Source organism: Schistocerca serialis, chromosome 10, assembly GCF_023864345.2.
Source record: "Schistocerca serialis cubense isolate TAMUIC-IGC-003099 chromosome 10, iqSchSeri2.2, whole genome shotgun sequence".
In the NCBI taxonomy this organism is placed as follows: domain Eukaryota; kingdom Metazoa; phylum Arthropoda; class Insecta; order Orthoptera; family Acrididae; genus Schistocerca; species Schistocerca serialis.
The window spans coordinates 176,829,359-176,856,185 of NC_064647.1; the positions used below are offsets into that span (position 1 = coordinate 176,829,359).

The 26,827-nt window shown below is 38.8% G+C and overlaps 1 protein-coding gene across 1 annotated transcript in view; it reads right to left on the reverse strand.

Moving 5' to 3' along the window:
* Positions 1-961: 961 nt before the first annotated feature.
* The window catches only part of LOC126424640 (uncharacterized), a 62,990-nt gene continuing 37,124 nt past the window's right edge, over positions 962-26,827 (reverse strand). Inside the window, exon 4 of the mRNA XM_050087373.1 lies at positions 962-1,053. Coding sequence (XP_049943330.1) covers positions 962-1,053 — 92 coding nt within the window. The remainder of the gene's footprint in view (positions 1,054-26,827) is intronic.

A 26,827-nucleotide genomic window follows, 5' to 3' on the forward strand; every position in this document is an offset into this window, starting at 1 on the left:
AGGGGGCTGTGTGGGAGCACGCAGACCAATAGTTGCGTGTGCACAGTACAGGGGTAGCGGCAAACACTCTAGAGTGCACATAATCATTTACCCTTTGCTTTTTGTTTGTTTTGTCTTAGATGTTCCATGTTAATGTCTGGCATTGCTTGAGAATAAAATTAAACACTAAGAATAGGAACGAGCCAGTCATTAATATTATGGAGCTACGTAGTGGCTACAATGTAAATGTCCTAGAGGCAATCGCAGATCAAGTCACTATAATAATTAATAACGCGCTGACCCATTGTAGTCTATGAAATGGATTACTGCTCCTTGTTGTAGTTCTGGCAATAAGCGATGATGTTGATTTTCATTGTATTCACGATAGCCAATACGAAAGAGTTCTATACATGCCACGGAGTGGAACGGAACAATGCAGCACCTATTTAACTCCTTGCTTCTGTTGCTAGGTTACAGCACGTAACTTGGAGGATAGACGCGTTCAACAGGCGCTCTCGTCGGTAGTGCGTATACTAGGTGATACGAGAAGAAGAGTCCTCATGCTGGATCTGGTGCGACTTCTGCACGTGATGCAGGTGGCGGCAGTGGCGGTGGTGGACATATGGGGGGAAGTGGCAACTCTTATGGGACCGTGGCCAGAGCTGGAGTTCGAGAACCAGCTGGCGAACCATCTGGCCAACTATCTGCAGAGGAAGCTGGACCACTGGGTGGAGGGAAAGCTGGAGTGCTGGATCCAGAAACAGCTGGAGACGAAGCCGCAGCCACAGCAGGGTCAGCAGGGTGTCACCCTCCAGTGTCGGTGGCGCGTCGATGTGCGCGTCTCCCTGGCTCTCTGCTGGCCGCTCCGCCTGTTCTGATCGGGTGATGAGAACCCGCAGCTGGCGCGTCCCAGTCGGCCGCCCATGTGTAACACCGCCATGTAGCTGTGTGTGTGGTGTGTGTGTAGTAACTACTGCTGTTTTCACAGACAAATCGAGCACAGGAGGTCTGAGATTAATTCATTGATTGGTGTGACACCTGTGCTGTAGTTACAGTCGTGATGTGGATAGTTATCTGCAAAATAAATTTTGGGTGTTAGACTTACGGCACTTAAGAAGAGGAATTTCCTGGCTAGTACTCCTCCGGCAGTACTCCTCCACAGAAGGAGTTGAGTTGTCTGCATAAAAATTGACTAGTGTTGTGAAGCTATGTTCTGTGAACTGGAAGAAATTGGCACTGTTTTCGCTACTCGGGAGACACTACCTGTCGCTATTTTTAGCGATGTAACGTTGAGAACAAGTGTGGTTTATGAATAAGAGCATACATATGCATAAATGTTGTGCGATAAATAATGCAAACAGTTACGCTGAATAAAATGACCTTTTCAGTGTTATGTGGTATTTCATTTTACGCTACAAATCAACTTGATAATAATGATTCTTGGAAAGATTACTTTTCCTGTCGTTAAGTGTGTAACTGACATGTGACATTATACTTACCTCAATTGAATCTAATAAAGCTTTGAGTACAGGCAGAAAAATTAAATCCACAACTCATTATTTCCCGTGCTCTCTGGTACTACATAATGCGAACTTTAATAGGAAAATCGCAGACACAGACTACAATGGTGATGCTGTTTTTTTGATAGCTCCTCAGAAGCCCAACAGCAGGGGAGGTACAGTTCATTAGCAGGATCTGACCACCAGTTGTGGAGTGGTTGTATACGTCTTGGCAGGACACAATACTATACGTAAACTGCCTTTGAAGGAAACAATACTCAACTATGATGATGATGATTATCATATTCATTACGCATCTAAAGCAGAGTCCATAAGAAGCGTACTACAATATGCTTAGAGTTTTGTGAGTACAGTCTAGATAGCCGTTTAAATCGTGCTGCAAAGTGTGAATAAATTCAGTTCTAGACTGTAGAACACAAGTACACACACTCACTCACGCACTTACCCAAATAAGCACACACACACAATCACAGTGAACGTGGTTGTAAGCAGAAATTCATCCGAAAGCGGTAAGAAACTAAAATTACCATGATTTGTATAGCTGAAGAGGCGGATTTGTGATCTGTCATGCACCAAGTGCAACATTGGACAAGAAGTATACTATACAATACGATTGATAACCATCCAGGCGTAGTATAGCAAAGCCAAGGAAACAGTTATGTAATCATGGACAACGATATACGTTTGGAATAGACAGTTTGACGTGGATGACCTATAAATGTAGAGTAACAAACTGATGTATGTCAGATCACAAGAATAGGTGGGCCAAAAAGTTGTCTGTAGCCACCCATCTTACTGATGTTTACAAACTGCCCCGACATGTGATTATGAACAACTTTTACATTCTCCTTAGATAAAGACTATTGTGTTTCCAGCTTTGGGGGCGCATTATACAGCGACATAGATCGTGTATTTTACTCTGTGACAAAAACCTGTGTATACATTGACAGTTGTCCTGTTAACGGAGTTGGTGAAGCTTGGTATGTAATTTCACGTGTGAAACGTGACTGCTATGCATTTGTTTGTTCCCCCATAAGGCGCATTTTCCGTTGCTGGCGGTCATTTTATACAGTATAACTGATGTGAGCATACTATAATTCCTGAACCATTATCGAATGTGAACAGTGGGCGCTATACACATCCAGAAAGCTATATTGCACATGCATAACAAAGAATTGATATTTTTGCTTGGTGTAGAAGGAAGTAATTTTATCATCCTAAAGTTTGGCACGGTAGTGAGTTCAGCAGAAATCTTGGTGGGCGATTGGATGTCAGATGTTGGTCATACCTGTCCTGGTCTGTGTTGCACTCTGCACGACTAATATTCCGGCGACCATGTGGCTTTAACATTATGGCTTTAACATTATAGCATGTTTAAGTGCAGAACTGTGCAGCGTTATGTTCTACGATCGTTTATCTCTACCCTATACCTACGTGGTACTGACCCCAGACACTACAACAACACTACAGAATTGATAGCACAGTTGGTTTTCGATAATATACTTCAAACTATGCCCGTCTGGCTCTCCACCATGTATAAACCACACGTTTCTTCTTAACTGTCTATTATTTCACCACAGCACTTGGACTGGTACCGTAAGTAGCACTGGTGTGGAACAGTCTCTGCTGAACAGCAGTTATGGACTAGGCTCGCTCTGTTACTTCAGAAAACGCGTTATTTAGTGGGTGGAGTACCCGCCTACTCCTGGTCAGTTGGAAGTTTAATCGGCGACAGTGTTGCAGGTAGGGTTGGTCTAGACAACGTCGAGAGATCTTTCAATCTACTGCTTTAAGCTATGAGAGAGAGAATACTCTGTGGCTCCCATCCACATAGGGGAAAAATGGGCAGTTATAATCTTAAATTCAGGACTATGATCGTAATGATAGATGTATATAGATATCCTAACTGCATCGGTATATGACGCTGTCTGATATAGTTTGGTCTATGTGTCCGAGAATTAACCATGAACGAATGTACAGTACGGCCATCCATCTACATTTTCAGTCTGGTACACGGTACTCGCAATGTGGTAGAAGGGTTATTTAGCGATGATACAGAAATTGTGAAGCATCCTACCGTGTCATTGCTGGTGGTGAAATTACAGCAAAACTGATAAAACTGTCGGACTTGTTACAGTACATCATCCCTTATGGATGGTTGTGTTTTTCATCGCAAATGACCACTGGTACGCTGTTGATTATCATATAATCTACATCTACATCTACATCTACATCTATACTCCGCGAGCCACCTTACGGTGTGTGGCGGAGGGTACTTATTGTACCACTATCTGATCCCCCCTTCCCTGTTCCATTCGCGAATTGTGCGTGGAAAGAACGACTGCTTGTAAGTCTCCGTATTTGCTCTAATTTCTCGGATCTTTTCGTTGTGATCATTACGCGAGATATATGTGGGCGGTAGTAATATGTTGCCCATCTCTTCCCGGAATGTGCTCTCTCGTAATTTCGATAATAAACCTCTCCGTATTGCGTAACGCCTTTCTTGAAGTGTCCGCCACTGGAGCTTGTTCAGCATCTCCGTAACGCTCTCGCGCTGACTAAATGTCCCCATGACGAATCGCGCTGCTTTTCGCTGGATCATGTCTATCTCTTCTATTAATCCAACCTGGTAAGGGTCCCATACTGATGAGCAATACTCAAGAATCGGACGAACAAGCGTTTTGTAAGCTACTTCTTTCGTCGATGAGTCACATTTTCTTAGAATTCTTCCTATGAATCTCAACCTGGCGCCTGCTTTTCCCACTATTTGTTTATGTGATCATTCCACTTCAGATCGCTCCGGATAGTAACTCCTAAGTATTTTACGGTCGTTACCGCTTCCAATGATTTACCACCTATGGCATAATCGTACTGGAATGGATTTCTGCCCCTATGTATGCGCATTATATTACATTTATCTACGTTTAGGGAAAGCTGCCAGCTGTCGCACCATGCATTAATCCTCTGCAGGTCCTCCTGGAGTACGTACGAGTCTTCTGATGTTGCTACTTTCTTGTAGACAACCGTGTCATCTGCAAATAGCCTCACGGAGCTACCGATGTTGTCAACTAAGTCATTTATGTATATTGTAAACAATAAAGGTCCTATCACGCTTCCCTGCGGTACTCCCGAAATTACCTCTACATCTGCAGATTTTGAACCGTTAAGAATGACATGTTGTGTTCTTTCTTCTAGGAAATCCTGAATCCAATCACAAACCTTGTCCGATATTCCGTAAGCTCGTATTTTTTTCACTAAACGTAAGTGCGGAACCGTATGAAATGCCTTCCTGAAGTCCAGGAATACGGCATCAATCTGCTCGCCAGTGTCTACGGCACTGTGAATTTCTTGGGCAAATAGGGCGAGCTGAGTTTCACATGATCTCTGTTTGCGGAATCCATGTTGGTTATGATGAAGGAGATTTGTATTATCTAAGAACGTCATAATACGAGAACACAAAATATGTTCCATTATTCTACAACAGATTGACGTAAGCGAAATAGGCCTATAATTATTCGCATCTGATTTATGACCCTTCTTGAAAATGGGAACGACCTGCGCTTTCTTCCAGTCGCTAGGTACTTTACGTTCTTCCAGCGATCTACGATAAATTGCTGATAGAAAGGGGGCAAGTTCTTTAGCATAATCACTGTAGAATCTTAAGGGTATCTCGTCTGGTCCGGATGCTTTTCCGCTACTAAGTGATAGCAGTTGTTTTTCAATTCCGATATCGTTTATTTCAATATTTTCCATTTTGGCGTCCGTGCGACGGCTGAAGTCAGGGACCGTGTTACGATTTTCCGCAGTGAAACAGTTTCGGAACACTGAATTCAGTATTTCTGCCTTTCTTCGGTCGTCCTCTGTTTCGGTTCCATCGTGGTCAACGAGTGACTGAATAGGGGATTTAGATCCGCTTACCGATTTTACATATGACCAAAACTTTTTAGGGTTCTTGTTTAGATTGTTTGCCAATGTTTTATGTTCGAATTCGTTGAATGCTTCTCTCATTGCTCTCTTTACGCTCTTTTTCGCTTCGTTCAGCTTTTCCTTATCAGCTATGATTCGACTACTCTTAAACCTATGATGAAGCTTTCTTTGTTTCCGTAGTACCTTTCGTACATGATTGTTATACCACGGTGGATCTTTCCCCTCGCTTTGGACCGACACCGGTTGTCTGAGATGGAGAGTGTCTTGGTGAAGACTAGCACCTAAACAGTTATCGCATACATTGCTGCAGTATCTATGTTCTTGATCTCTTCAAAATGGAATTTCCCGTCACTGTGGAAGGTGAGATTAATTATAGAGGTCATCACCTTCGGACACTCCACTACGCCACAAACTCTTCCAGTTTCCGAATGTTGCGATGTTTCCCACATTTTGGTCAATAACAAACACTGCCTCATTCATTTATGTCAACGATTATATGTGTTGTGGGAGCAGCATCGTTTACACCATGTAATGTCCACCTTTCTGCGAGAGCCAGTGGATCGAATCATGTTAATGTGGTTTTAACACCTCACACAGAACTCGAAGTCAGGGCAGAATAAGGAAATGTATGGCTGCGTACATTGCTGTAGTTATGCACTGCTCCAAGGTGTTACAGCAAAGAACAATGTATCAAACTGCAAGCCATCGTATGGTGTGTGTTGGGAGGTACCTTGTACCACCACTAGTCATTTCCTTTCCTATTCCACACGCAAATAGAGCGAGGGAGAATATGACTCTTTTTACGTCTGTATTTTAGCGGCATACATCGTGTATTTCACTCTGTGACAATACTGCCCCGGCGTTTTAAACTCTAACAAACAATATTTACAATGTACTTTTCTGTCCTGTCTGCCAATTACGACCATGTATTCCTGGTAATAAATACCTTACGGAACAGATGCTGCAGAATTTAAAAAAAGGAAAATAATACATTCTGCAGTATCTGCAGTATTTTGTAGAAATTCGATCTGGATGTGAGATATAGCGCTGTCTACCTGCAATCGTTAACAGCGAACACCTCCACACCACAGCCAACAGGAGACTTCCAACACATGTGTGACGACTCGTGTCAACCAAACCGACGGAAAACGTATTTCGCACCCTCCTTTAAGCGAAGATGCATGCGAAGGACTCCATTTCCTTTACATGAGTCGTCGGTTTGATAGCTAGTTTGATTCTGAGTCACTGACAGTAGCTTGTGAGGTACTGAAAAACCTGTGTATACATTGACAGTTGTCCTGTTTACGGTGTTGGTGAAGCTTGGTGTGTGCTAGGCATTTGTATGTTCCTCCGTAACGTGCAGTTTCCGTTGCTGGCGGTCATTTTATACAGTAGAACTGATGTGAGTAATTTTATCATCCTATAGTTTGGCACGGTAGTGAGTGCAGCAGAAATCTTGGTGGACGGATGGATGTCAGATGTTGGGCATACCTGTCCTGGTCTGTGCTGCTCTCTGCACGACTAATATTTCGGCGACCACGTGGCTTTAACATTATGGCTTTAACATTGTAGCGTGTTTAAGTGGAGATCTGTGCAGCCTTATGTTCTACGATCATTTCTCTCTTCCCAACAGCTACGTGGTACTGACCCCAGACACTACAACAATACTACAGAATTGATAGCACAGTTGGTTTTCATAATGTACATCAAACTATGGTCGTCTGGCGGTTCACCACGCATAAACCACACATTTCTTCTTAACTTTCTATTATTTCACGACAGCACTTGGATTGTTACCGTAAGTAAGATTGGTGCAAAACGGTCTCTGCTGAACATCAGTTATGGACTCGGGTCGCTCTGTTACTTCAGGAAACGTGGAATTTAGTGGGTAGAGTACGCGCCTACTCCTGGTCGGTTCGAAGTTTAATCGGCGACAGTGTTGCAGGCAGGGTCGGTTTAGACAATGTGGTAAGATATTTCAATCTACTGCTTTAACCTATGAATGCTAGAATACTCTGTGGCACCCATTCACATAGGGGGAAAAATGGGCGGTCAGAATCGTAAATTCAGGACAAAGATCGTTATGCTAAATATATATAGATATCATAACTGCATCGGTATAAGACGTTGTCTGATAGACTTTGATCTACATGTCCGAGAATTAACCATGAATGAATGTACAGCACAGTCATCCATCTACATTCTGAATCTAGTATACGGTACTCGCAAAGTGGTGGAAGGGTGATTCAGCGATGATGTAGAAATTGTGTAGCATCCTGCCGTGTCATTGGTTGGTGGTGAAATTACGGAAAAACTGATAAAATTGCTAAAACTGATCGCAAGATCAACTGTCGGACTTGTTACAGTACATCGTCCCTTATGGATGGTTGTATTTTCATCGCAAATGACCACTGGTACGCAGTTGATTATCACATAATGATTGACAGAGACCAGTTGTTTGAGATGGAGAGAGTCTTGGTGAAGACTAGCACCAAAACAGCTATCACATACATTGCTGCAATGTCAATGTTCTTGGTCTCTTCAAAATGAAATGTCCCGTCACTGTGGAACATGAGATTAATTATAGAGGTCATCACCTTCGAATACTCCACTATGCCACAAACTCTTCCAGTTTCCAAATGTTGCGATGTTTCCCACATTTTGGTCAATAAGAAACACTGCCTCATTCTTTTATTTCAACGATTATATGTGTTGTGGGAGCACATAGCTTACACCATGTGCTGTCCACTTTTCTGCGAGAGCCAGTGCATCGAATCATGTTAATGTGGTTTTAACACCTGACACAGACCTCGAAGTCAGGGCAGAATAAGGAAATGTATGGCTGCGTACATTGCTGTAGTTATACACTGTTCCAAGTTGTTACAGCAAAGAACACTGTATCAAACTGCAAGCCATCGTATGGTGTGTGGTGGTAGGTACCTTGTACCACTACTAGTCATTTCCTTTCCAATTGCAACAAGAGCGAGGCCGAATATGACTCCCTTTACGACTGCATTTTTGCGCTAGTTTCTGATATCTCAACTTTGTGGTCCACACAGAAAATGTATGCAGGCAGCAGTTTAATCCTTCTCAAATTAGCTTCAGTTGTAGGTTTTCACTAGTATTCCTTGAAACTTGAAAAGAACGTCGTATCATCTACAGGGATTCCCATTTGATTTCATTAAGAATCTGCCCACTAATTTGGTGGGAGTCATTAAGAATGCTTCTATGGCGCTGTGTTCTGAGGGAAACCTAGGACTGCAGTCTTGGGACGGCCAGTAGTCAGGTATCTTGTTGTTGCAGACTGTGTCAGCCTTTCTTGGATATTTCGAACAGAACGTTTCGATTTGCAGGAGGGATGAGGGGGAGCATATTGTACAGCATCCTGGTATTAATCCCAGCTACATTTAAGCACCCTGACCTTCTGAGAAGGATAGGACAACTTTTGCGCGAGTCTGCAATCACTGACAGCTGTCCAACACAACGAGCGGGTGCAGTGTCGGCCGCGAACGGTACAGCCCTCACGCGGACCCAGTGGCTGAGGCTTCGTTGGGACGGAAAAGAGAGGGAAACACCCAACTGCCCCCATAGAATGACAGGTCTCAGGTTGATTAGTCCGGGAGCAGTACACCAGATCTTTAAATGACTTAATTCCACCAGCATGACAAATCAACCGAGAGACAAAACGCAACTAGCGTTGGGTATCTTCAGCTAGTTGACAGCGGTTGACAGCCATTTTGGTATCGAAGGAAGTGACTACCTAGCCTGTGGGAAGCCTCCAGAGACGTCGCGGAATCGTCTGTAACTGTTACCCGCCGAGTGTAATCTGACTGCAGGGAAAAATTACTCAACATGCACAGGGACTCTCATGATCATTTTAATAAATTAGCCTACAAATTTGTTATTAAAGACGTGCTGCTGGCTGGTGGAAGCGAGTATGTGAGTAACACAGATATGATTCGAGATTTGGAGCGCTAATCAGGCGGGTTTTCGCTGCGTCGATATCTTCCAATGAAATTTAAATCTCCCACCTACACAGAAAGGGATGACCATCGTAATAAAATAGCTATATTACCGAATTTATAAAATGATACGTATTATAAAACTGATATTTACAAGCCTTCTGTGCTGTTTCCTTGAGAGACTTTGTGTGTGATGAGGCATTTGTTTGCTTTAAGAGAGTTCGAAAGTGAGGAGGCATCCTATGGAGGTAGAGCACGCTCTTATCACTCTATCATGAGGTAAAAATGAGTTTTGTATTGCAGGAATGTGATGCGGGACATAACAGATATAAAGCTGATAACACAAGATATCTTTTTACCTGACGAGAAAATACTTAGAGGAAATATATCCCATGCCGTAGTATTGTACGGGGTTTCCACATGAGGTAACATTACATTTACAGCATGAGAAAGCGTGTATGGTCCACTTTCTTCAGTCTTTTAAAAGCACTCGTATTAAAGGAAGGAATGTGCATATTGCGTGAGAAATGTGAGGTGTATTTGACACACAACACCCCATTCCAGATGGGTAATGTGGATTATTTTAAACTGAGGAGTGTATGGCGGGTGTGGAAGTGCAGTTCGTCGAAGCACGGGGCATTGTGCCTCCGTTGGCGGCGAGCTGGCCCGAATGTGTCGGGCGACCGAATGTCGAATCTTACGGCTGTCGTTAGCAGCTGCTTCCCAGCTGGCCGTCTCTTCGGGTACTCGATATGGGGCGCTGGACTGGACTGGAGGTGACTGGTCAGCCCTTCTTTTTTCGTCTTGAGACCACATGTTCAAGCTAAGATAATGAGCACGACATTCATAAAAAATATCATACAATATATTTCCTGTGTTTCTGTTGGCTAGGGTGTGACTTGCCATTCGTAAATAGGCATAAATGTGTTTCATTACCAGATGATGTTGCTACACGAGTCCTGTATACAGGGGCACGGATTTATAGCCATACTAGTATTTTGAGTTGTTTGGCCAAAACCTTTGAGAGAGTCATCCAGGCCTGCGTTTTCGAACCACTGGCTTCAAACGTAAACTATCAGCAGAGCTTCAGCTACAGTAGCGGTCTTCTCAGTAATTGAAACGCTTTATAAGAAGGTGATGTCGATACCCAATTGTTATGTGAAATAGGTAGTTTTTGACAGACAGAAAGATGATTTTTACAATGGAGTGCCGATCGTCTGGTACCTGACTGCCTCAGGCTGGACTGCCTCAAGGATCCGTTTTATCCCCACTACTCTTTAACCTCTTTGAAAATGACATGCCAACTGTCACAGTTGGCACAATTTGCGGATGTTACGGCTATTTTCAGCTGCGGAAGATATATTCACACCAACACTGGACGCTTTTGATATCGACTCGATGCCACAGCCGATTGGTGACAGACCAATGAAGTGCAACGAAATTCCGTAAAGATGACAGCTATCTATTTCAGCAAGAAACTCCCGTTGATGCCTACAAACCTGAGACTGCAGGGGCGGGATATCTTGTGGGGGTCAACAAGGAGTTACCCGGAGGTCGCTATGGACAAACAGTTCTTTCTCCTTAAAGGTATTGACTCTCTTAAGGAAGGAAGCTTTTCGGTATGGCCAAGAAACATCTCCCTTTCTTCAAGCGTACTGACCCCAGTACCACAGCAAAGCTTGGATTATAAAAGGCGACGGTTCTCTCTACTATAATGTATGGTAGCTCGGTCTGGAGCCTTGCCCGCGCAGCACAAATTGGCCCTCTGCAAATTTTACAAAATATGGTACACAGATGGATACCACTATAATCACATCGTTGACTAGCATACTGCCCTCCATATGGATACAGTACTTAAAGTGGTTCTCAAACAGATGACCACCCTTCACAACAAAGTCGACACTCTGCGTAAAATGGTGTACCACGTAAGAACTCTGGGCAGAACGATACCTCTCACATGGCGTCTGTATAACGCACCAAGTTTGTTGGTACTCGGATAACATACCTTGTTCCACCAATTGGCGGTATCTTATGGACCTATAGAAAGTTGTAAGAAGTTGACGCCAGATGTTTATTCATAATAAAGTGAACTCAAGCACGTACATACCTACCACCATGAAGTCGGGATAGTTCGATTTATAGCGTGTCATTAAAAAGAAGCCACACCAGGACAGAGTAACGCTGTTCTAATGCTCTTAGCCAGCCTTATTCCCCCCCCCCCCCCCCCCCCAGCAGCTATTCACTAGTAAATTCGTATGAGGCTAGTTGCGTGTACTTCAGTGATAGATTGGTATCCCATATTTATTACCCATCCAACCCATATGGGGCTAATGGCTAGACTTGCTGAAGCAACTCTCTAGTGCTAGGCTAATAGCGAAAAATATTCTCTCAACTTCCAAGAGTTAGTGACGAAACTGGAAGGAGCTGCTGTCTAGTGCTCGATCAATGGCAACTACCATGCCCAACTCAAACTGGTTAAATAAACAATATTCTGCACCCCTTGGCTTCTGCAAATTGCTTACATAAATAAACATTATCTCAGAAATTGTTTGATTTAATATTCGATACACTGCAAATGTTTTGATTAGCTACTTCTCCCAATAGGAAGAGGGGATTTAGACTGCACCAGTATTCTGGGTAGGTCATGTTGGATTGTGCTACCATAATTCCAAAGATGATATGCAAATTGAATTTCTATAGATAAAGAAAATATTACTACAATACAATGTAATTAGCATTTGAATTTACGTGCAAAATTTGAATTTATCACGAAATTTTTGCCTCTGAGCAATTTTTTGAATTTCCTGGTGAATACTGAATTTACCACCATTTTGTCTGCAGAGGGGTTGTGGTGGAGGGATCCATGTCGTCTGGGAAAAACTCATGACGTCATCAAGGAGATGGGGGTAATTAATAGATCAAATTAATTAATTTGCATAATTAATTTGATATCAATATGATTTCAAAAGGTGTTCTCATTCCCAGTGTGTCCTACTTCTTTAGTATACTATGTTCCCATCATAAAAAAGATCTATAGATTATCATCACACAGGGAAATCGGTTGTAAACTGACATATGTTTGCGTCCAAGTAGTGTGGCTAAAAAGAACCAAAATACAGAAAAGTGGAGAAGTGTCGGTGGTGGACAAAGTACCTTCCACAACACGCCATGAGCTGGTTTGTGGAGTATAGGTGTAGATATAGTAGAATGCATCTCGATGTAAAGAACTTGCACCAAAGGAATGGGTATGTTGATAATCCGGCAGGTGGTAGCACAGTGGTGTCAGTTACTGAAGGGTTTTCTTCCTTACCACAGATATGATCGTCTCACTGTTGCGGAATATAAAAATTCAAAATTTCATGAATGCGCCGGTTATTGACGTAACGTTTCAATAATACCAACATGCTCCCAACACGAACTGCGAAGATCATGCAGGCTGTGAAAAAAAAAAAGAAAACAGCATCCTGCACACTTTTGTCGTGTACAGAACGTAGCTGCATTGAACACCTGCAAAACACGTCGTCCAGTTCTTTGAGAACATATTTACCATAATAATAAATTCTTGTATAAAGCCTTATCATTATATCAATAACATGAAAAATGAATGAGCCTAAATGTATTAGGAATGATATTAAAACTGAGACAATAAATGGAACACGCCAGTGAAAGACGATCTGAATGAAGCATGAATTTTGGAAATTTGTGGTAAGGTCTTATTGGAGCAAACTGCTGAGGACATCGGTCCCTAAGCTTACACACTACTTGTTGTTGTTGTTGTGCTGTTCAGTCCTGAGACTGGTTTGATGCAGCTCTCCATGCTACTCTATCCTGTGCAAGCTTCTTCATCTCCCAGTACCTACTGCAGCCTACATCCTTCTGAATCTGTTTAGCGTATTCATCTCTTGGTCTCCCTCTACGATTTTTACCCTCCACGCTGCCCTCCAATACTAAATTGGTGATCCCTTGACGCCTCAGAATATGTCCTACTAACCGACCCCTACTTCTAGCCACGTTGTGCCACAAATTTCTCTTCTCCCTAATTCTATTCAGTTCCTCCTCATTAGTTATGTGATCTACCCATCTAATCTTCAGCATTCTTCTGTAGGACCACATTTCGAATGCTTCTATTCTCTTCATGTCTGAACTATTTATCGTCCACGTTTCACTTCCGTACATGGCTACACTCCATACAAATACTTTAAGAAACGACTTCCTGACACTTAAATCTATACTCGATGTTAACAAAGTTCTCTTCTTCAGAAACGCTATCCTTGACATTGCCAGTCTACATTTTATATCCTCTCTACTTCGACCATCATCAGTTATTTTGCTCCCCAAATAGCAAAACTCATTTACTACTTTAAGTGTCTCATTTCCTAATCCAATTCCCTCAGCATCACCCGACTTAATTCGACTACAGTCCATTATCCTCGTTTTGCTTTTGTTGATGTTCATCTTTATCCTCCTTTCAAGACAGTGTCCATTCTGTGCAACTGCTCTTCCAGGGCCTATGCTGTCTCTGACAGAATTACACTATCATCGGCGAACCTCAAAGTTTTTATTTCTTCTCCATGGATTTTAATACCTACTCCGAATTTTTCTTTTGTTTCCTTTACTGCTTGCTCAATATACAGATTGAATAGCATCGGGGAGAGGCTACAACCCTGTCTCACTCCTGTCCCAACCACTGCTTCCCTTTCATGTCCCCCGACTCTTATAATTGCTATCTGCTTTCTGTACAAATTGTAAATAGCCTTTCTCTCCCTGTATTTTACCCCTGCCACCTTAAGAATTTGGAAAGAGTATTCCAATCAACAGTGTCCAAAGGTTTCTCTAAGTCTACAAGTGCCAGAAACGTAGGTTTGCCTTTCCTTAATCTATTTTCTAAGATAAGTCGTAGGGTCAATATTGCCTCACGTGTTCCAACATTTCTACGGAATCCAAACTGATCTTCCCTGAGGTCGGCTTCTACCAGTTTCTCCATTCGTCTCTAAAGAATTTGTATTAGTATTTTGCATCCATGACTTATTAACCTGATAGTTCGGCAGTTTTCACATCTGTCAACACCTACATTCTTTGGGATTGGCATTGTAATATTCTCCCTAAAGTCTGAGAGTATTTCGCCGGTCTTATATATCCTGCTCACCAGATGGTTTCGTCAGGGCTGGCTCTCCCAAGCCTATCAGTAGTTCTAATGGAATGTAGTCTACTCCCGGGGGCTTCTTTCGACTTAGATCTTTCGGTGCTCTGACAAACTCTTCACGCAGTATCATACCTACCATTTCATCTTCATCTACATGCTCTTCCATTTCCATAATATTGTCCTCAAGTATATCGCCTTTGTATACACCCTCTATATACTCTTTCCACCTTTCTGCTTTCCCTTCTTTGCTTAGAACTGGGTTTCCATGTGAGCTTTTGATATTCTTACAGGTGGTTCTCTTTTCTCCAAATATCGCTTTGATTTTTCTGTAGGCAGTATCTATCTTACCCCTAGTGATATACCGTTCTACATCCTTACATTTGTACTCTAGCCATCCCTGCTTAGCCAATTTGCACTTCCCGTAGATCTCATTTTTGAGACGTTTGTATTTCTTTTTGCCTGCTTCATTTACTGCATTATTATATTTTCTCTTTTCATCAGTTAAATTCAATATCTCTTCTGGTGCCCAAGGATTTCTACCAGCCCTCGTCCTTTTACCTACTTGATCGCCTGCTGTCTTCACTATTACATCTCTCAGGGCTACCCATTCTTCTTCTACTGTATTTCTTTCCCTCATTCTTGTCAATTGTTCCCTTATGCTCTCTCTGAAACTCTCTACAACCTCTGGTTCTGTCAGTTTATACAGGTCCCATCTGCTTAAATCCCCACCTTTTTGCAGTTTCTTCAGATTTAATCTCATCATACATTTCATCAATCTCTGTGTCATCTGCAGAGCTGGTTGGCATATATACTTGTACTACTGTGGTAGGTGTGGGCTTCGTGTCTATCTTGGCTACAACAATGCGTTGCACTATGCTGTTTGTAGTTGCCTCCCTGCACTCCTATTTTTTCTCATTATTAAACCTACTCCTGCATTACCCCTATATGATTTTGTATTCATAACCCTGTATTCACCTGACCAAAAGTCTTGTTCGTTCTGCCACCGAACTTCACTAATTCCCACTATATCTAACTGAAATCTATCCATTTCCCTTTTAAAATTTTCTAACCTACCTGCCCGATTAAGGGATCTGACATTCCACGCTCTGATCTTCAGAACGCCAGTTAGTTTGTCCTGATAACGACGTCCTTCTGTGTAGTCCCCACACGGAGATGCGAGTGGGGGACTACTTTACCTCCGAATTATTTTGCCCAAGAGGACGCCATCATCATTTAACCATATAGTAAAGCTGCATGCCCTCGGGAAAAATTACGGCTGTAGTTTCCCTTTGCTTTCAGCTGTTCGCAGTACCACACAGCAAGACCGTTTTGGTTAGTGTTACAAGGACAGATCAGCCAATAATCCAGACAGTTATCCGTATGACATTGGAAACGTGCACTGACATGATTGGGAAGTTTATTACAAGGCCGATTGTATCCTCTCCTAAGGCCAACTGGACAACAGATGTTGTAAATGATCCTTCATATCCTGGATGCTGACATTGGGAGTGAGTTGACATCTGACCTCGTCCCACATACATTGCATCGGGGAACAGATCTGGGGAGTTCACTGGAAACGTGAGTACCTCAACATCGCGGAGGCACTTCAAACAGACATTTGCCATGGGTGGACGAGCATTGTTCTGTTGAAAAATTGCACTGCTCTACTACATCATTAGAGGTGACACGTGAGGACGCATGACGTCCGTGACGTACCGTTGTGTCAGCAGAGTTCCCTCAGTCACCACCAGGCGTGAGTTGAAGTCACACCAAGACGGTTCCCCACACCTTGACACCAGGTGTGCCATCGCCATGCCTTTCCATGCACTGGGGGAACGACACCTCTCCACAGATCACAAATATAGTCACTGACAATGATCATCCGGGCATGGGACAAATGGGGTGAATGCTTACTACCATAACCTCTTGTTCTAAATCACTGAACCAAATTATCAGAAATTAAAAACAGGCAGTTGGTAGAAATTCTGCTATGAAAAAAAAAAGAACCTCGCTGCCTTGCTAGAATTTATGTGCCCACTAAAGTAGCATGTACGCTCTATGAATGTGCTTGTGGATATTACAGACAATTTTTAATATTTACTGTCAAAACGTTTCATGGAATCTTGCCATCTGGTGCCCTGGACGGTGTTTATTAGAGTTATGCTTACAACCGTCCCAATGGCCAAATATCGAACCAAGACAGCACTCCCTTGACTGGATGTAGGAGATACACTCTGTCAACAACTACATATACATCTCGCTATAGACAGTATTTTTACCTCTTCTGTGAAAGAGTCACTTGCAGGCACATCGAAAATCAGGAAACAAATTCTAAGACAACTTCTGCTCCATACGTTTTGTTGCTATGTTAATTCTGTACTCAGTAGATCCAAAGGTGAAGAACTTGCAGATTTACACACTTGTTAAGGCCTGATTTTTCTGCTTCTTTCGATTGTACTGACTTCATTGTGTCACGAAATTTTTGTATTAACTGGATCTTGTTACGTACCTATACCTACTGCTACACTTCGATAATTTCGTGGTAGTCCATTCTGTAATGCTATTCTGTAGACTGAAAGTAGACACAGAACGTTTCGAAGCCGAATGTGTGTATCACCCTGCTAATGGATGACAGTTTGTGATACGCTGTTCTATTAAAAAATATTTTTTTTCCTAAACGGTAATATGATAAGTTGTAGTTCATTCCTATTGCATAGTGCATTTCCAAATAGTGTGTTTCTTTAGTTCACTGAACACAGCAGAAAAATAAAGAGATCAATTAATCAGCAGCAGAAGAGTATCCCACATTGCCTATAACAGTCTGACCGTGTCCAGATATTTTTTCGACTTCATGGCAATAGACAATATGTTCGTAGCACTTCATCTCCTTGCATGTTATGCTGTGTTAACAGACAGTAAAGGTTTGGGGTACAGCACGACGTCGAGAGGGGTCTCGCGAATCCTGTCACCGGCTGTGTTGTTTCATGCGTGATTTGAGGAGCGCCAGGGCGAGTTTACCATCCTCCCCATCGCCACCAAACACCCCTTATCAAATCCCAGTCGGCAACGTGTTGGACCACTTGAATGGGGATGTTGGCGCCACGGATCCTGCCCTGCGAAATGTAACTCAGTTGGCAACAGTGAAACCTCCCCTTAGAAAAATTTATGAATGTCTGTGCTGATAAAACTCTTACGTTATTTGATTTTCAAACAGCTGAGCAGAACTGAACGTACTCTGACATTTCGCTCTTTACTTATTCAGATCAACACTAAACTGACACACAATTTTTTAGCGCAACGCAATCTGACTTTCAATAATCCCTAGATTCAAACTACTGAAGGCACTAACTACAGTTAGGCACAGTTAGCAAATGAAAGATTTTGTTAAGGAACAAACAATGTATTTACCTTAATAGTGTTTAAAAGTCATAATATATATATCAGTCCATGACATCCAGACTTACAAATTTACTGTCTCTGATGAACACACGTCCAGATCATCCGCTCTCAAAACTCCGCCATCTCTCTCCTCACATCCACCACTGCTGGCGGCTCACCTCCAACTGCGCAATGCTACGTACAGTTCACATCTAACTGCCCAACACTACAATAGCGAATATTCCAATAACGCCAACCAGCCACAGACTGCACACAGCACAGCCAGTGATTTTCATACAGAGCGCTACATGACGTTACCAACATAAAAACCTAAACAGCCTACTTACAACAGCACTGTACACATGGCTCCACATCTCTATCGCTACCCTCCAGAACCTCACTGACACTCTTCCTGCACATCTCTCAGTGGTACTCCGGAAAGTCGTTATTCAGGCCACTGACAGCTGCTCACATTAATCTGACTGGACGGTATATAATTGTGATACGTCCTGTGCGGAGATCTTAGTGTTGTGCCATCTCTGGCGCACGTCTCACTTGTCAGCTTCGTGCCCTAAGGAGTGCCTTGTATCATTTGGGCCTGGCTCCATGTTTGAGAAGACTGCTAGTGCATTTGTGGGACATACCAGCATTAAAAGATAGAAGAAATGTCTATATACAAGGCGGCATCAAGAGTTGTTGATTGTGACCATGAAAAATTTATTTATGTAATTAATTTTTTAATTGTTTGCAGGTTCTTGTCTATGGACCTGGTACACATTGGATTCTTTCATGCCCAGTCCCGCTGCACGCCGCTAGGAGTACAGAAGCAAAATGGCCCTGCCTATTGATAAAATAAACTTTTTTGTGCTAAACTAGTTTTTTGCAGGGCAACAATGCCGTAAGAATCCATTCTGAGTTGGTGGAAGGGTACTGCATCAATGCATTGTCATATGACAGTTGTGCTGATATTTACTTAGATGATCAACACACCATGAATCATGTGCACTACAATGCATGGTAAGTGGTATCAACATTAAGACACCGTTTGTTACGAAATACAGGAGAAGAAGATGTCGGCATTGTGTCCGACTCCAGCAATTATAATCCTAAAAAGAATTGATAATCTTTACATTTAACCAGAAAATATTATGTATAGTATGTACCTTGACATGAATACAATAATTATGTATATCATATGTAATAGCATGCAACTGATATGCAATAAAGTTGTGTGTTTGAGATGTTGAAAGAGTATGAAACTGAGTTGGGAGATTTTTCCAAGCTTTTATTTTAATGAAAGTGCTAAATTGTTCTAGGAAGAGAAGTCTGAAAGATACTTCTACAGAAGTAAACTATAATGAAATATGTCATATATCTGAATATAAAGTGTATCTGCAGCATAATGCTATTTGTGTAGTGAAGATATTTCAGACACAGTATTTGTACAGCATGGTGAAGAATATTTTTGTAGTTGGAAGTAGGCTCGGTGTTCAGATGGAATTTGTTTGAAAATATTCTAAAGATACGCCTTAAGTAGAGAGGTTACAGTGGCAGTCGTTATCTTTAGCGATTTTGACATGTGGTGTAGGCTTTATAGACAGCTTCCAATGGATTACATTGAAGCTAGATCACGTATAGTTCATATGGAGTACAAAAAGAATATTCCTCATTAATAGCATTAGATTAGTTTGTACTCCAATGTTAAAAAATTTCTGCCGAGAGACAGAAGCTGTTGTGAGCAAGAATTGAAGTCTTGCACGCTGTGACACCAATCGAGGTTTAAAAATTAGATATCGAAGAGATAACTGATGCAAGCATATCGTGAAAGGTTATTTGGACCACCTGGATAAAACTTTATGTAATCTTCCGGTGTGTGTAACTGCTTCCAATCACTAATGACTAGTTACACGTACATACTATGACAAGAAAGAAAGAAAAGGAAAAATCGACACACTATGGAGGAATTATAGGAATGGGATGGATCGCTAAATGTGATGTGCATGTACAGACTAATAAGTGATTATAATTTCAGTAAAATTGGATGGTTCATTCAAGAGAAAGAGCTTCACAAATAAATAATGCATTGGTCCTCCTCGGGCCCTCGTGCAAGCATTTATTCTGATTGACATTGACTGAAAGAGTTGTTGGACGTTCTCCTGGGCGATGACATACTCAACTATCAAACTGGCACGATAGAATGTCAAAATCCCATGCTCCCAACGTTCTCAATTGGAAAGAGATCTGATTTCCTTCTGGCCAAGTTGATGTTTGGCAAGCATGAAGAAATGCAGTAGAAACTCTCATCATGAGCAGGTGGGCGTTTTCTTGTTGAAATGTAAGGGTGGCCTGCAATTAAGAAAAAGTGAACGGGATGTAGAATATATTCGATGCTGTTCCCTGAGTGTGCTGTGGGTGACAACCAAAGGGGTCGTGATATGAAAAGAAATGGCATCATAGACTATCACTTCTGGTCGCCAAGCCGTGTGGTGGGTGAGTATGTCTAAGAGAGGCTGGCGCAAAGAGGATTTACGAGTCAAATTTGCAGGATGTCAACCAAGAATCCAATTTAGCAGCTTCCCAACCAAAAAGTCTCGTTTCCCTACATCCAAAAATTAAATTCCACGTAAATAAATGGGAACAAAAATGGCGATCAAAGCTGTTCTATTTGAAACAATTTAGAAAATTATAGAAAAGGAAATCTGATTTAATTAAAAGAAGAATAGAAAATTTTTAGAAAATCTCATTTGCCCATACTGGAAAAACAAAATTCTCACTACCTCATTTAAAAATTTTCGAATTTAATAAATTTTATACTCTATAAATAAGAACCAAAAAATCTCATTTACCTATATTCAAATAACCAAATTCTCATTTCCTCACTTAAAAATTTTCAAATCTAATAAATTTGATTATTTATAAATAAGAACCCAAAAGTCTCATTTTGCTGTACTAAAAAAAACAAATTTCTCTTTTGCACAATAAAATTTTTTTAAATCAATTGAGTTTGATTCTTTATAAATAAGAACCAAAGAATCTCGTTTTGCCATGTTCAAAAAATCTAATTCTCATTTCATAAGTTAATAATTTTTAAATCTAATTAATTTTATTCCTTATAAGTAAGAACCAAAAAATCTCATTAGCCTTTTATCTAAAAAACCAAATTCTCATTTTCTTATAAAAAATTCAAATCCAATAAATTTTATTCTTTATAAATAACAAACATCAAACCAAAAATCTCAAAAGGTACATTTAACTGAAAACATTTAAATAAACAAAAGCAAATTTTGGTCACTATACATACAGTGTAAAAAACGGTGACCAAATCTGAGCTATTAAATAGCTTAGAAAATTATTGTACCAGAAAGTATGGACTCAATTTAAATGGTTTAGGAAATTTATGTCAAGAAAATGGTTATTCAAATGTGACTATCCATTTGACTTTATTGATTATTTTAATAGGAAAGAAATGAATAAAGAAATAAAGAACAGCAAACTAAAATCTATAATTTATTAATGAAGTTTGATCAACGAAAAGAAGAAAAGTTGAGGAATTATTCTAAACTTAGATGAAGTCAATCAATTGAATTTATTGTAAATTCTGTTGGCATTAGTAACAACAATGAAATAATGAATTAAGTGAGACAACTGTAAAAGAAGTTTATCAAAAAACCGAAAAATAAAAATTATTCTAAATTTAAAAAAGGGAAATAATTTATCTTATCGAAGGAACTGAAGTTAAAATTAGTAACAATAAAGATTTGAGTAAAAATCTTTGAATGATCTTCATAAAATCTATAAACATAAATATTTAAAAAATATCCTAATCTTTGAAAAAATAATTGAATGCATTTATCAACAGATCTGTTGGTAAATGTGTTAATATCGATAACGACTATTATTTTAGAAACATTCTACCAGGTAAAATCAAGAAATTAAACCAAAAAGTTGTCAGAAAAATTTACCAGATTTTAGTTTTCTAGGAGATGAAAGTTTTTTCAAATCAACTTAACAAAGTTATAGAAAAGGTTCTGCTTTCACATAAAGAATAATAACTTGTGAAATTAGTAAATCTGATAATATTGTGGAACCACAAGAATTTTTAAATCAAATTAAAGAAGAAATAATCAACAAATTAAAGAATACCTTGACTCAAAGAAGAGCATTAAAAGTTCACTGAAAATTTTATTGTAATTTTAAAAGACAAAATGAAGTATAAGTATTGATTTTAAGGCATATAATTAAAATTTATTAAGAACAACAGATTTAGAAGATTATTACCAAACATTAACAAATAAGCTACTTACTTCAATGGAAGAAGTGTAAAGGAAAAAACTGATTGGTCTTGATTTTATATATATAATTTAGTCTTAAATGATGATAAACACAATCTAATTTTTGGTTCTTTTCATATCGATGTACCAAAAGTAATTAAACATATAAAATCTGTACTTAATGTAAAAAAATAACGAAAAAAGGACTTTCTTTATTCAATAATACCAGCATTATATCCTGTAGAATGTGCTACAGAAAGAGTTAGTAAATATAAAAATATTGGATTAGAATTATATGATACTTTTGAAAATTAGAAAATTAATTTTTCATTTCAGATAAAAGATATTCCAAAATTTGAAAAGAAATAAAATATTTCAGTTAATGTCTATGCAGATGGAGTTACTGAATAAGAAGAAAATATTTATCCTCTGTATTATAAACAAAATTATCAACAAAGACATGTTAATCATCTTTTAATTCGAAATGAAAATAATTTACATTATTGTTGTTTAAAAGATTTATCTAGATTAATCAGTAAACAAACAAGCAAACACAATGGTAGAAATAATCTTTGTGATAGATGTTCAAGATATTTTGATTCACAAGAAAAATTAGACATCCATGAAAACGATTGTAAAGAACATATAGAAGTAAAAATAGATATGCCTTTTAAGGGACAAACATTGAATGTAAAAATTATAATCATTCATTGAGTTCCTTTCGTAATTGATTCAGATTTCGAATGTTTATTGAAAGACGTTCAAACGTGTCAACCAAACCCTGAAAATCTTCTATTAAAATAGTAAAAACATTTTCCAGTTTCATTCAGTTACTACATTAAATATTCTAGTGGTGATTATAAAAACCCTGTTACTTACACAGGTAATGATACAGCACAAAAATTCGTTGAAATGTTGGAAATAGAGTGAAGTGAAATTTCTAGAATGTATATTCGGTATGTTCCAATGAAATTGACTAAAGAATATGTAATTAATCATAAAAATAGAGAAACTTGTCACATTTGTGAAAAAGATTTTTAATTTGGAAAAAAGATACTAAGAGATCATTGTCACTTAACAGGAAAATATAGAGCATTTGTGCATGAAGATTGCAATCTTAATTGCCAAAATTATAAATTTATTCCAGTTTATATTCATAATTTAACAAATTACTATGTAAATCTGTGTCTTCAAGAAATAGCAACTGATAATCGAGATACTGATGCAGTTCAAAATAATGAACAAAAATTTATTTCTTTTAGCAAATAAGTTGAAGATGGATTAACTTTAAAATTCTAGATACATTAATATTTATGGCGTTAAGTATTGGTAAATTATTTTCTAATCTTGCAGAACAATACTTCAGAGAAATAGCAAAATAATTTGAAGGCTAACAATTAGATTCAGTAATTAAAAAAGGAGTTTATCCTTATGAATATGTGGACACTGAAGAAAAATTACAAGAAACCAAATTACCCAAAATAAGAATTTTTTATTTGAGAATCAATAAAGATAATATTTTTGATGATGATTATGAAAGAGCAAAAACCGGTTGGAAAAAATTCAATATTAAAATTTAGATGAATATTCAAAATTATGTAATAAATACAATATTTTAATTTTAGCTGAATTTTCGAAAATTTTAGAAACACATGTATTAAATATTAGCATGGGATTCTAAGTAAAAAATTACAAAAATTGGACTATTACATGTTTATGATATGTTTTTTTCATGAAAAGGGAATTCTAGGTTTAATTTCACAAAGTATTAAAAGATATGCTAAATCAAATAACAAATATATGGAAAGTTACAAGCTATCAAATGAATCAAATTATATAGCATATTTAGATGCAAATAACTAATGTTGGTGGGAAGTGTTTCAATATTTACCTTTAAAAAAATCGAGTGGAGAGGTCAAAAACAATTTAATGCTCAAAAATACTTAAAATACCAAATTAATGCAAATATGGTTATATTTTCGAATTTAATTTAGAATACCCAAGAAAATTATATGATTTATGTTAAGACTTACCATTAGCATCAGAATGAGGAAATAAATTATAAACAACTTAAAATAATAAACAGAAGTATGTGTACTATAGAAATCTTAAACAATATTTAAGGCTGGGTTCAAAATTAAAGAAAATTCATAGAGTCTTATCATTTGAACACTCAGATTGGTTGAAAAAATATATTAATTTTAATAGAGAAATGAGTAAGATGGCAGCTACGATTTTGAAAAAGACTTCTACAAATTAATGAATAATTCAGTGTTTGGAAAAACAATGGAAAATCATAACAGATCCAAGGAAATATATACATGCTATTCCTAAACCAAATTATGAACATACAATGATATTTTTAAAAAATTTAGTAGCATTTGATATGAAGAAAATTAAAATAATCTTCAATTAACCAATTAATATTGGAAGGAGTATTCTAGATATTTATAGAATAAAAGTGTACAATTTTCATTACAACATTATGAAACCAAAATATGGTGAAAATATTATGTTAGATTATATAAATATTAGAATATAAAAAAAATGTGAGTGTACTGTCTCAGAAAGTATTCTTTTAGTAGGGAAGTTTATGGGGATATATAAAGTACAAAAGGCCTTTAGGGGGGCGGGTGTTATAGTCAGAATCGATGAGTCTCATTTTGGCAAAACAATGTACAACAGGAGGTAACCTGTGGTGAGATTATGCATCTGGGAGACTGTAATTTCAGGTCCACAATGTGATGATGTAGTTTTTAAGGCAGTTCCTAGTTGAATGAAGGAAGGTTTGGTGAAATTAATTGAAGATCATGTTGCAGAGGGTTCTGTAGTTATTTCCCAGAGTTTTTCTTCATACAGGCATTTAGGGAATAGGGGTTTTCGGCATCTAGTCATCAATCATAACATTGAATTTAGATCTTCATTAACTGGGATTTGTACCATTAGTTCAAATGTTCAAATGGCCCTACGTACTATGGGACTTAACATCTGAGGTCATCAGTACCCTAGACGTAGAACTACTTAAGCCTACCTAACCTATGGACATCAAATACATCCATGCCTAAGGCAGGATTCGAACCTGCGACCATAGCAGCAGCGCCATTCCGAACTGAAGCGTCTAAAACCGCTCGGCCACAGCGGCCTGCTGTACCATTAGCATAGAAGGTTATTGGTCAGCCATAAAATCTGTTGTAGGGAGGGAGAAACGACGCATTTTGACTCTACAGAGCAATTTAGACGAATACTCATGGAGACATAGTGCACCCAAGACATATTGTCCATTTAAGTGTTTCCTTAAAACTGTTAGGCAAATGTATAGTCCAAAGTTTGTATGTTAATTACAGGTTGGGATGGCAGGTGGGGTGGGTAACTGATGATTAAGGGGAAAAGGTGGATTTGATCTGTTTGATTAAATATCGATTTGGATTTTTCTGCGGTTGATCCATCAATCTTCATTTTCTTTTGTTAGGTAATTTACTTCTGTTTATTTTATTCCTATTATTTCACTTCATTTCGTTGATGTGAACTTCTGGGTTTATATTTTTGTAAGTATGTGTGTTTTTTCGTGATTTTGTGTCCTTGTGTATGTGATTTTTCTTGACATCCTTCAAGGCAAGCTTTGATTTTTTATGGTGGAGTTTGTGTATGGTAAGTTTAGTTTTCTACTTTTTATGTTGTACTGAATTTGTCTATTTTGATGTGTTTCTTTGTCATATTGTACTGTTCTGTGTTAAGTATGGGTTCGTCTGCAGTACGGAAAACAAATTTTTGAAGTTGTTGCTCTTTTTCCCTTTTCTAGTCCAAGTATCACTACGCTTTTTTCGACTCTGTACTAGCACTATTGACGGCGAAAAGGCCGAAATACCTAAAATTTGTATCCTGCACTTCAGTTGACATATACAGATCAACTAAAGAATAAGATACTAATACTAATGAAAACGAAGAAATCGACGTGTCGTTAATTTGTATCCCATACTGCAGTTAACCTATACAAATCGACTGAAGTTCGAGATACAACTCATATACATGCAACTGAGGTATTCCATGCTATTGTTATTTCTATTCCTTTTTTCTTTATGTTTTTACGGAAGTACAGGACTGAAACAAGGGATATCCTTGACATTCTGTTCGAAATATTAATGGATGTCATATATGTCTACCATGTTTTCTCTCCTGCATTCCTTTGTTTATGCACACTCGTCTTTGCTGTCAAATCAGTGTAATAAATCATCTCTGGCAAATTCTGACATCGTTGGTTAAAGTCAATGCATTGTATCCCATTCTTGAGTAGTCCCCTATTGCAGGGCTCATATTACGAAATGATTAATCTCCTAGGTGGACCTAAAACACAACAACCACCTATCAAACAATGTAAATTAGTTTGGGGTAAACATATTGCTTAAGAAATTTCTTTTACTTACGGTATTTTACAATGCACATGGTAAAGCATCTTCTTCAATTGTGAAATATGGTCGACCACTTAAACCAAAGAGATAATTTAACACTGAGTCAGCGATACAAGTTTAGCCACGACTGTTTTATCTCTGTTTTGTTTCAATATAAAGTAAATGTCATTTATATCTTCTTTCCTTTCTTTTCCAAAATATTTACTACGAGTTATTTTTGTAAATATTAAGCATCTATAAG